At 42.6% G+C, this 12,951-nt stretch overlaps 1 protein-coding gene across 2 annotated transcripts in view; it reads right to left on the minus strand.

Moving 5' to 3' along the window:
• Positions 1-12,951, minus strand: part of LOC306790251 (CAP-Gly domain-containing linker protein 4) — a 34,574-nt gene that overhangs the window by 5,236 nt on the left and 16,387 nt on the right. For both annotated transcript variants that reach the window (XM_079286414.1, XM_079286415.1), the window contains exons 8-12: positions 11,595-11,730; positions 11,216-11,347; positions 7,628-7,816; positions 7,362-7,496; positions 5,833-5,956 (exon numbers count right to left, since the gene is read on the minus strand). In XM_079286414.1, coding sequence (XP_079142540.1) covers positions 5,833-5,956; positions 7,362-7,496; positions 7,628-7,816; positions 11,216-11,347; positions 11,595-11,730 — 716 coding nt within the window. The remainder of the gene's footprint in view (positions 1-5,832; positions 5,957-7,361; positions 7,497-7,627; positions 7,817-11,215; positions 11,348-11,594; positions 11,731-12,951) is intronic.

A 12,951-nucleotide genomic window follows, 5' to 3' on the forward strand; every position in this document is an offset into this window, starting at 1 on the left:
ATCCAAATTTAAGTACATCATTTGGCAAAACATGAAAGATCCTTTCGTCTGAATCTTGAATGAAAGATAAAAGAAACATTTGGCACCGAAGAGCCAACTCGTACTTAAAAAGGCACAATGAGTAGGATTATCCGAAAAAACAATGCAAAGACTCTTACAACAACAATCCCTCTCAATCATCACTTACGACCCACTACGAGTGTGTGGCGGTGTCTGTATCTGCAGAGAACCTGCCCTCTGTCTGGATTTTCTTATTTTGATGTGTTCTGGATGTTTCTGGACGACCAGGTGCAACATGGTGGGCATGCATCCAAGAGGAAGCTAAAATAACGGACACGGCGCTGAAAAAAAGAAGCAAATAAAGCGAGGAGAGTGGACAAAGCTCATCCCAAAGCGAGAGCAATGTAATAGCTTTGGTTCGGGGCACTTTGTGAAATTTCAAGTGTGTGCTACAGAATAGCTGCCGTTTCCCTAATGCATCCTTATATATGTGTATATCCTTATATATGTGTATGCATAAAACTAAGTGAGTTCTGATTTGTTTCAGCCGGATCTAGAGTTGGTCTTCCTTATGAAAGATGCACAGACGGGTGACCAATTGAAATGAATCAGGATGCGGAGCACTGATGGGAGATGTCAGAGCGATGAGTCATCCAGCGCTCTCGACCGGCATCGTCAAAAAACAAAATGAGGGAAGAGCTGTTTTCAGTGTTCATTGCTCCAGCAGAGTTCTAAAACTCTTGTTTCGCTCATCGGGACCGTTTCTGTTGGCTTTGCCTTCAATGCGTCACCTATCTGTATTTCAGTCCATGGTGGCCCAAATCTCTACAACAGTGGGATTAATAGGACAAGAAAGTAGGCAAAGTGCCAACTGTAGATTTATTGGGCTGTTTTTCTATAAACAGGGCTCCAATATTAACACTGCAGCGTTATTCTTTTTTGAAGAATAGGCCGCACAATATGCACACTAAAGCAGAAATTGATTCAAAAAAAGATTTGCCACTCGAATATCATTAAGTCCAGCTGATCTCTTCTTATTTTTCCAATTCTCTTTTCATTTCTGTGGGATATACCAGCAAACATCCCACCAGTCAAAAAAAGGCTGGAACTTAAGTCGCACTTGTTCGACTGAAGAAAGGCATCCAGTAATATTCCATTTGGACTCATTCTAGTTATGTGCAGGTAAAACATCACGGAAAAAGGAAAATGCACTTTTCAAAAGTGAGACGTCACTAAAAAATGTGTCTCTACTGTAATTAAAGTAAGTTACTAACACACACATGTTGATGAGTGTTACAGAGCGATGAATGATTACATTACACCGAGTCTAGGACAATCTTCTAAACTAGTATTGGAGATCAGTCTTTTCTTTAGTTCCATATTTCAGAAGCCGTATTTCAGTGACACATGAACAAAGCACTCCAAAAGCTTTTGAAATGAGATGAAGACAAACTGTCACTAAAACATTGACTTTAAAGTGAAAACAAAAAAATATGTCAAACTGCTCACTTATGTCATATTACTTTGTCTCGAAATAGAAATTAAAAAATAAAATGATAAGAGGAGATATTGAGAACTGGCAGAAAGCCAGAGACAACACTGGTGACAGTATTTTAAACAGATGAACCATTATTGCTGACTTTGGATCAGATCTGTGGTCAAACTGAGGCCTTACACCAACTAAAGCCTCAGTTATAGTTTCCACAGGGAAGGTCGCACCGGCATGAGCTGATGGGGAATCGTAACGAGGAAACGTTTAGATCAGAGGTAGCCAACACGGTGCGACTCGTATGGACCATACGAATCGCCCGCAAGGCATGTTCTAAAAATAGCACTAGGTCCCCATGGAGCGCCGTCTAAAAATTGTAGTTTCTGTTCTTTTTTAATCAAAAACGCTTGCGTTCATGTAGATTTTAAAAGGAAGAGGCCGCCGCACTGCACTAGGTTTTCAGATTCCGAATGGCAGGCGCTTCCCGTTGGCACCGGACGCACCACCCCCACCGCGATCGCACACCGTCGTCAGGTCCGTCAGTCCTCGGAACAGGCCGCGGGGCAGCAACTCGTGGGTGGCGGGGGTAGAGGCAAGGCAAGTTTATTTGTATAGCACATTTTAACAACAAGGTAATTCAAAGTGCTTCACATGAAACCATTAAAAGCATAAAGGCAAAAGTAAAGGAGATTTAAAACATACATTGAAACAATAATCGATGTCTCCCTGAGACATTACGCTGCACGCAAATCAACCATAAACTGCCGCAATTCTGCAATTACTCGCACACAAACCACGTCTGGAAAAGATCTCTGCCGATCTGCGTTTTATGGTGTACGCCTTGCACGAACTCGGTCCCGGAGGAAATGACGATATATTGTGCAGTCCTTTTAAAACCATTAAAAGCATCAAAACATAAGACAAAAGAAAAGGCGATTTAACAGCTATTAAGAACAGTGTAAGAAATAAAATGCAGTAGTAAAATGCAGAAATGCAGGAAATTGATTAATATATTAATTGAATGTGGTTCAATTAAAGGCAGCCGCAAACAGAAAAGTCTTCAATCTTGATTTAAATGAGCTGAGGGTCTCAGCAGACCTGCAGCTTTCTGGGACTTTGTTCCAGATATGTGGAGCAGAAAAACTGAACGCTGCTTCTCCATGTTTAGTTCTGACTCTGGGAACAGAAAGTAGACCGGTCCCAGACGACCTGAGGGGTCGGGATGGTTCATAAGGTAGCAGCAGATCAGAGATGTATTTTGGCCCTAAACCATTCAGTGCTTTGTAAACCAACAGCAGGATTTTAAAGTCAATTCTTTGTTGGACAGGAAGCCAGTGCAAAGACATCAGAACTGGAGTGATGTGATCCACCCTCCTGGTCTCAGTGAGGACTCGAGCTGCAGCATTCTGAATCAGCTGCAGCTTTCTGACGGACTTTTTACAGAGACCTGTAAACACACCGTTACAGTAGTCCAGTCTGCTGAAGATAAATGCGTGGACAAGTTTTTCCAAATCCTGTTGAGACATAAATCCTCTAATCCTTGATATATTCTTCAGGCGATAGTAGGCTGATTTTGTAATTGTCTTGATATGGCTGTTCAGGTTGAGGTCTGAATCCATAACTACACCTAGATTTCTGGCTTGGTTTGTGGGTTTTAACATCAGTGATTGAAGCTAAGCGGTGATTTTCAATTGTTCATCATTGGTATCAAAAACAATTACTTCTGTTTTATCTTTGTTTAATTGAAGAAAATTCTGGCACATCCAGTTGTTGGTTTGTTCAATGCAGTTACCCAGCCCTTGTATGGGATTATAGTCCCCTGGTGACATAGTTATGTAGATTTGTGTGTCGTCTGCATAATTATGATAACACACTTTGTTGTTTTCCATAATCTGAGCTCGTGGAAGCATGTAGATGTTGAACAGAAGAGGCCCCAGTATTGAACCTTGGGGAACACCACGTCATTTTAGTCAGCTCTGATGTGTAATCAGCCACAGACACAAAGTATTCTCGGTACTTCAAGTGGGATTCAAACCAGTTAAGTGCTGTGCGAGAGAGTCCCACCCAGATGTTTAGTCTTTCTAGGAGTATGGCATGGTCGACTGTGTCGAATGCAGCACTGAGATCCAGTAACACTAAGACTGAACTTCTGCCATTGTCTATGTTTAAGTGGATGTCGTTGAAAACCTTAAGAGCAGTTTCAGTACTGTGGTGCTGTCGAAAGCCTGACTGGAAAACATCAAAGCAGTTATTTACGGCCAAGAAGTTGATCAGCTGTTGGAAAACCGCTTTTTAAATTATTTTACTTAAAAATGGGAGGTTTGATATTGGCCTATAATTTTTCTTCGTTGCGGAGTCTAAACTAGCCTTCTTTAGGAGCGGTTTAATAACTGCAGTTTTTAGGGCTTGCGGGAAGACACCTGAGAGAAGAGATGTGTTTACAATTTGTAAGAGATCAGTGGTCATGCAGTTTGAAATATTTTTGAAAAAGTGTGTTGGTAGAATATCCAAGCAGCAGGAGGATGACTTCAGATGTTGTATAATGTCTTCTAGGCTTCTACGGTCGATTGAATGAAATTGTGTCATATTTGAATGGATGTTATTCAGAGATCGGGACAACACATATCCTGTGGTTGGTGTGGAGGCACTGACTGCTTGTCTAATTTTCTGAATTTTGTCAGTAAAAAAGGAGGCGAGGCAACGCAGTACGATCGAAAAGGCCCAGACTAGAGGTTTGAACGCAGGCGCCCAAAGATGCTCGCGTGCCTCGGAGGGTTGGACCCCCCTCGGATATAGACTGATTTACTAGTTTGTTCGTGGAGAAAAAGGTACCCCAAAAAAAACCTGGTGACTACAGACTACAGGCCGGCATGCAGGCTTGACCCAGATTTCCCAAAATGTGATGATTACTACCAATGCAATAGGATTCATTTAAACAGGTGAAAGAGTTGATTTTTTTTTAATTCTACATCACTGATAATTTGTATAAACATGGGACAGACTTCATGATTTGTTCAAAAATGTTACGAAGGTAGTGGTTAGTACAAACGAGTCAGGATGTGAAGATATGACAGTTAATGATTTCATAAACATTTTAACAAAAATATAACCGGTGCGATTTTGAACAAAATACACAATCATTGTTAATAATTATTGTGAGGAATAATTAACATTGACATGTGATCAGTCTCTTCACATATATTATTATTGTTAAAAGGTGATCTGTGCAATTTTGTGATTCATGAAGTTTGTATCAAACAAGTTGCCCTTCGTACTGCTCAGTACCCTTGAAGTAGCTCTCGGGTTCAAAAAGGTTGGTGACCCCTGGTTTAGATACTCCGTGCAGGTTTCTCCTCGTTCTCAAGGCAGCGAGAAGTTTTCCATTTTCTCTGCCCATGTCGTTAGAAAATCTTGGATGTGCGCGTTGAGGCATAAAAGCTGCCACATGAAACCCCCGCCGAGGGCCGGGTTTGATGGTGTGACTTTACTTTGGCAGGTGACCGATACCTATTTTATGCTATTATCCATCATTAATGTGAATGCTTTACCAATGTGTCCGACATAATGTTTGCAGATGACACGACCGTGGTTCTTTCTTTCACACTCTGAAGCAGCATGAGCAGATTAAAGAGAATCAAACCTCATTCGTTTCGATGGCAAAAAGAGATTGTATAAAAAAGGCATCAAAGAGCTCCCTTGAGAGTAAGATTATGCCTCAAATTCTATCACTACTGTCAACAACAAACGATGTGGTGAAAATAAACGATAAATACTGCCTCACACAGTGAAAAGCAGTCAGATATTCATGCCCGGTCTTACATCATATTTATATCAATACAAAAAACTATTCTATGGACTAAAAAGGCAAACGCATGGAACATGTTACGGTATTATCTTACTTATTCCGTGACCTCTTTACATCTCTAAAGTAAAATGATATTCACACATTCATGATCCTTCATGCATAATTAAAGGCAGGGATCATGGCGTCTGGCTCATAGCTAGGCGCCACATTAAAGTGATGAGTCATGCTGGGCAAAGGGCCCCGGGCTTCAAGTCTGACACCTCAGACTCCATTTACTCCCAAGTACAGAGGGCAAAATCAAATGAGTCAACACGAGCACAAAGGACACTGTCAAAGGAGCTCATTAGTGTCAGATGTATTGATGAGGGCATTGAAGCCCAACCTCGGGGTTCTCAGGGCATATTCTCATGTTCTTTCAAAATCAGCTTGGAACTGACAAATTAGTTTTTGCCTTTGCAGGTGAAAAAACCTGGCTGGCAAAAACCAAAAGGGACCATTAGTTAAAATAAAAGCTGAGCATTAAAGGGCCTGCACTCACCTTTGAACACGAGACGGAGGAGCAAAGACGCCATGGTTAGGTGGGCAACAGAAATACCTCACCCCTCCCACTGATCCATCATTCTTTCCACTTGGCTTGTCCAGTTCAATCCCTAACCAGAGCCCTGCACAGACAGAGAGACAGACCAGGAGTCAAACAAAGGGACCACTGAAGGATTATCGCATATCAAATGGCCGAAGGAGAGATCCACCTTCAAAAAAGATCCAGTCATGAGTAAAGAAAGTAGTGCTTTCATCATTTAATGTAAAAATCTGATTGGTTAAAGGGATGTCCCCAAAATCTAAAATACATATTTTTTCTTTTACCTATGAAGCCGTTTATCAATATAGATGATGTTGGTGTGAGTTGCTGAATGTTGGAGGTATCCGTCGTAAAGATGTCTACCGTCTCTCCAATAGAAAGGAACTACATGGCTCTTGGCTTGTGGTGCTCAAAGTGCCAAAAAATGCAAATCAAAAACTCAACAGCAACATCTTTCCAGAAATCATGATCCAGTAACTCAAGATAATCCACAGACCGCAGTTTCATGTAGGAACTATTTTCTTTCTACCACACTACACCCGCCAACCACATCACCGCGCAGAAGGAAGAGTCCATCTATACTCGACACTGCTAGCTCATATTTATATCTCCATGTGAAGTGTGAAGCAATAAAAGCTGCTTTTAATATAATGACGCAGTCCTCAATGCAGTGAGTTTGACATAACAGGGCGTTGTGAGGGTTTTAAGTTTTATTTCATGCATTAAGTGTCTGTGAGATGGGGTTTGAGGAATGTGCTGGAGTGGGGGTGGTGTGAAAGTGGCAGGGAGAGGTGTGAAGTTTAGGACAATGGGGCATAGGCCCAGGTGGGGCTTGTTGGACTTCAGCCAATCAGTGAGCTGATCGATGAGCTGAGGAATGCAACTTTGAGGGGACAAAGGGTTTGAAGTGCTGGGGGATTTCAGATCTTCTGCTGGCCACCGAGGAGGCAGACCCGCCTTCTGGGTGGCTCGGATTGGATCTCACATTTGATTTTATATGTAAGTTTGTTTTGTTAATAATTGTGTGATTCGGTTTGTAACTGTTTGTATCTGTTTTTATGCTTCTTGGATAATAAATCCATTCGATTTTTACTTTAACCCGCTGTTGTGTTTTGGAGGCGATTGAGACAGCATGGCTGCAAAGGGGGGCCTTAACAGCGTTGCTAGCATGGATTTAAGAGCATCAACGAAAACTCAAGACTGAAATCCCGTCAAACATGATCCTCAGTGGTGTGAGATGCTTTGGTTCTTAATCATAAATGAATGATATCCCTTTCAAATAATGCAATTTAACACAATTTACAATTCAAATGAGACATTACGTCGATGTTTTAATGGAAATAAGTTTAAATGGAAATTCAGGCGAGGGGTTGAACCCAGAGTACACTGATGAAAAGCAAACATGCAAAACATCTACCAAATAAAGATGCAAGTGTGATGTCAGCTGTCAAATCTCTGCAGGGAGAACAACACTTTGAAGAACTGACCTGGAGCGAAGCTGGTCTTTCCATAGAACTGGACTACACCCGTTCTCTGGCCTACCACCAGCACCCTCTCCCCCAGGCGCACCTCAGGGCCCCCGCACACAGAGCTGCTGGCTGAAGGGGTTCGGCTTTGAAGACCTAGGAGACGTGAACAAAAAAAATGTGTTTCACTCTTGTGATGATTTACTGCCATTGATTCCAATAGATCTGTATAATCGTGACAGAGTCCCGAAATAGTAGGGATCTCCATTGACACCATGGACACAGACCTGCAGCAGGCAGTGCTGCTGTGTCAGGAGAGAGGTGGAGGGCCGGCGAGGGCGTCTTCCTGAGAGAAGCGCGCTCCCTTCGCAGCCTGGCCGGAAATTGTTGCCTTGGCAGCGGATGGGGTCGGGCGCCCGGCGCATGCCGAGAGTCCAGTGAAGAGGACGAAGAGGAGAGCGAGCGGGAGAGGACACCTGTGGAGGGAAATGACACGGAGGAATGAGTGAAAAGACTTGGACAGCGAATTAAAAGGAAGAGCCCTAGAAAACTGAAGAACACGCTAGAACTGTTGTGAACGCTGTTGTCTAAATCACGCGGCACAAACTCTTAATACTGAACCAGTCATCCATCCACTGAGGCTTCCATCAGGGATCTTTGTAACTCTGTCCTAACAATGAATCTCAGCCGATTATTCATTTTGCCATTCTATTCTTCTGAATGTGACAGTGCCTCCAGATCCAGACAATTACCACTGCACTTTTTTTTTCTTTTTTTTTTTTGAAATCCAAGCAGCTGCGTCACATGATTCTGTGAGCTCAATCTCTTACAGTAGCTCGTCCTGTTCTCGAGGTCCAATTGAGGGCCAACATGCTAATCCCTCTCCTAACGTGAGGGAACGAGATGGGGGTGACCAATTTCACTCCGAAGAAGCCATTTGGACGCAGGACCTCATTAGGCTCTTAGCTTCCGCAGACCTTCACAGGCCATGAGTTCATTAAGTGCCCACCTCTTAGAGGCTAACTGATTAAATCTGTGCCAAAATGCTTTAAGACAAAAGGGAAGATTCAGCTGCAAACAAATTGGAACCCGGACGGTAATTGGCAAAGAAACGTCTTAATCTTAGCCAAGAGTTGTTTACAGTGGTGAGCCTTAGTTAATGGGCCCCCCCCTTTGGCATTGAGGCGTCTCCCTCTGTGCCCTGATTGGAACCATGTGGACTTTTTTGATTATCATGTTTTTTTTGACAGATAGCGATAAACCTTCACACACGCACACGCACAAATATTCATCTTAGTAAGGAAAGTAAAGTGCTCAGACTGGATGATGACATAAATAATGTAAAATTGAAGTTTGAACAATGTGAAAGTCACTTTGACAACTGAAATGATGCAATCTTTTTGATATGCTTTAGTTTGACAGTAGGAATTATCTGAACTAGGACCTTTATAGATGCTGTATCTGGTAAATATGATCAACATAGATGATAGACTGGTTTGCATGTAAATACATTATGCAGAGAGTCAGTTTATAGAGTTCCTCAAGTTTGGAGAAACAAAGAGAATTACAAACTGAGAAGCCACAGTGAGTTAAAGGCAGAGATAAAACAAAAAGATACAGTGAAAGATAAAAACATGAGCAGGAGAGTGAAGAAATGTGACTAAAGGAGCGCACGGCATTGTCGAGTAAGGACGAAAGACATTTTTTCTTGATGGAACTAAGAGAGTCCCTTTTACTCCAAAGCACACTAAAAACACTTAAATATGCTGAGACAAGCAGTTACACACAAAAGCCCCAATGACAGCGAATACAAAAGAACAAAAAGAAAACAACTTCAAAAGGAATCTCGATACTCAAATAGAATACATTGAGAACAACGTTTCTTGCAGAAGTAAACATAATTATGTTCTTATCTAGTTTATAAGGCCAAAACTTAAAAACTTCAAGCTTTTTATATTGTTTGTTGACTTGAAATGAATCTACCATTAAACAGACAAAAGCCTATTAGTTCTTTGACAGCAATAAAATCCACTAATCTAAACTAATTTAAGGAGGAAAATAATCACCTCTAAAGAGGGTTTGAATCATAGATAAACCTGCCACATAAACTGCCAGCGTGGCATAACTGCTGCGTCGGTCTCTGCTGGCTAGCCGGACGAGACAGTTCCACAATGACCCGTCCAATCCATCGATGCACGCGAGCGAGCTGTCTGCACTGGTCGATGCACCGGGACGCTAGAACGCGGGGTCCAGAGTTTGGGGCTGTAAATGGCTGACAAAGGCCCTGAGAAGTGGTTGGCCATAAATTTGTCTGGTTCCTGGGTTGCATCGAGGTGCTGACACACACCCTCACATGGATTGCACGCCCACACATACACACTCACTTACACCTCGTGATGAATGGCTGCCATGTTATTCAGCCCGTCTATGCCCTGGTTATTAAAGCATTGCTTAATTGGACTATCAATCACAGAATTCCACAGGCCACTGTGATCGGGACGTGACTGGAATAGCACCACAATACAGCTGTAAACCCAAGAGCGAGCGGGAACCACGGAATCAGACCAAGAAAGAATCCACATTTCAAAGTATTCAAGTAGATTAATAGGAAAGTCCAGATGCCCCAAAAAAATTAAATAAAGTGAAAAATAACCCTGCCATCTATTGACACGGCTCCTACGGGCTGGGAACGTTTTGGACTCAAAAGAGAAGCTGATGTTCTCATCTGGACAACATGACTCAGTCCCCTCACTGTGTCAGTACAGGCATCCATTTTGGTATCCAGAAGGACTTGTGTTCCCACAAGGTCTAGTAACAACACAAAGACTTTCTAATTCCGTCAAACATTTCTTTTCATGAGACGTAATACTGCTCACGTTGACAAATAAGATAGTTAATGCATATTTAAGATTCTGTCACTTACCGATGCACTTTATGGAATACCGTTACGATCACTCCTAAGAGATGGAGAATGGACATTTTGCTCTCGTATATCTAACTGCCTAATTAGGAGATGATGATGTAAGATCAAAGTAAAGAGACAGTTTGTCTCTACCCAGGGATCCTCCAGGTTTACAATCAGTCCAAGGTGTTCTCTACTGATAACTCACGCGGTGCTTGTGGAGAACGCTACGACCCCTGGTTAGAGGAATTAAACAGCCTTTTGCTAATAATACATTGTGTTGTACATGATGACTACATTAGTTATATAGAGGGAGAGGGATGGTGGAGGATCATCACAATATCACACAGGATATGGACTCTGTTGTAATCCAGTGAGTGGAGAGCGGGGTACCATTACCACAAATACTCCTTCAGCACGTCTTCCCCAAGGCAACAACTAAATGGACAAGCACCGGCCTCGGTTTCAATTTGATGCAAGTGCTCTAAGCTCATGTCCAAAACCCCTTCAGTGAGCGCACTTGAAGGCTTATTCCGTAACTTCATTACCTAACAGTCAATAATATGAAGCCATTGATCAGACTAACGTCGTTTCTCTGAAATGTTTGTGTTTTTCTATGATATGTGGTTTCTAATAATGTCTCTACTGGTCTCCTCCAGGGGACTGTACATGAGATTACCTGTGACGTGAGGAAACAGTTTTCACCTGTGTTCACGAAAGGTTCACACATGTCTTCGCCCTTGGGGCCCTACAGGCTATACAGTTTCACAGCCTTTGTGGTTTGTGATATGACTTGATAATTTGTGCCAGAACTCCACGGGAAAACTCATTCCTCCAATTCACTCTGCCTCACGCTGACACACATGGAGCAGCACTGGAGCGTCCCAGCGAACAACCAAACTCGTCGAAGGCAGATTTTGAATCGGCAGCAATGTCGAGAAGAACTATGAGCCGTTTGCAGCAGGTTCTTTACCTGTGTTTATCTTGGAGGTGATGCGGGACACGTCAACGCTGCGAGGGGGGCGTACGGGTGTCGAAGTCTTTCTGCTGCTGCCTTTAAGTCTTTCCCAAGGTTTGCTTATCTTCGAGAGGGGAGCAAAGATTCCTGTGACACAAAGGAAAAGTTTTAACACAAGAAGAAGATGATTGAAGAGATACAGATAAGTCAAATAAATAAAACAGGAAAAACACACTGTAAATGCGAACTGCACCATTAACAAAAGGGACAAATCCAATTTCCTGGGGTTAGATGAGACACCACTAAAAACCCGATTGCACCAATTAAGCCCTATGAAGTCAGGAATGATAGAAGTCATGAACAGAGCGAGGGGTGAGTCAGAGGCCTGACCTACCATGTTTGATTCGACAGGTGAAATACTGGACCCCGGCTACCGAGCCATCGTTCTTCCCCTCTGGTTTGTCCAGCTCCACTCCGGCCCAGAGGCCTCCAGAGAACTCGGTGCTACCACAGAAACGCAGGCTTCCAACCTGCGCAAAAACACAATGATACACCACGGAAAGTCAAAACAAAAACACAATTTGAAAAAACAAGACATGCTGCAAAAGAACTGGCCAGTGCGTGTCTGCTCTTCAGCACTTCAGAGTGCCCATCTGAAGCCACGACTACATATTTTGATGAGTCTGTTAACTAAAGCAGCGGTAGAGACAAACAATACAAAAAGGGGAAACTGGAGATCACAGCATTAGACTGTGCCAGAGAGAGCAGGGAAGATAATAAGAAATTTGATTTGCCAATCTCTGCAACTTGACACACTGTGATTCTGTTGTCATTGTGGCACAATAATCAATCAATGGCTCTTTCTGTCACAACAAATGTCCGTCTGGGGTGGAATTAGTATTTTCTTATCTTCATGTCTGTTTGCATCTCCGCGTGTGCAGTTTGTGCGAGGGCACACCGCTAAAGCCACACAAAATAAACAATCAATTACTGAAATTGCATAGGGATTTTCAGGGACCTGATTAGATAGCAGGAATCGGGACTGGCAATGGTGGCCAGTGGTTCTCTTTCAGTCGCCATTACTCTGATCAATGAAACCAAACTCTGAACAGAAGATGTTACTCAAGAGATCTGTGAAACTAAAGATGCTCATGCTAGTTAGAGCGTACAATACAAAAAGGCAGATGTGTGTCTTGTTGCTTTAATGCTCTCAATGTATTCTCAACTATTTCCATTATGAAACATTTCCCTTCAAAATGTGTGCAGTTATTTACTGCGCGAGTCTAAGCAGTTGGGCTGATGCTAAGCTAATGGTGGGTAAAAGGTACCTACACATCAGCAACATCATTTGTGGGGAACGGGTCATCTCTCCCAAAGCGACTGCCGTCGATCGGCCTGCAGACTACATGTACAGCACGTGCTTTTAAGTTTAAATGAACAGAGCACTGCTCTTACTTCCACGCGGTGCTACATTCCTGCTGGTGAACAAATCTTTGCACCCAAATAAGACTTAAAATAAGGTTCTTCTTCACCTAAATTCAGTGAATTTGTGGAAATCCCAAATCTTGATGGCAATTAATATTAGATTAGTTTTGCAGCCCTACCTGAGAGAACAAAAAGGCACTCCCTGATAGAATCAGCACGGGAGTCAAGAAAATCAAAACACTGTTCTAAAGTGAGGCTGAACTGTACCTGCTGGAATGTATTTTTCAGTGAGCTTTTAGGGAATAAGAGCAAGCTGATGAAATGGC

The sequence above is a fragment of the Melanostigma gelatinosum genome (genome assembly GCF_949748355.1).
Source record: "Melanostigma gelatinosum genome assembly, chromosome: 16".
NCBI lineage: Eukaryota > Metazoa > Chordata > Actinopteri > Perciformes > Zoarcidae > Melanostigma > Melanostigma gelatinosum.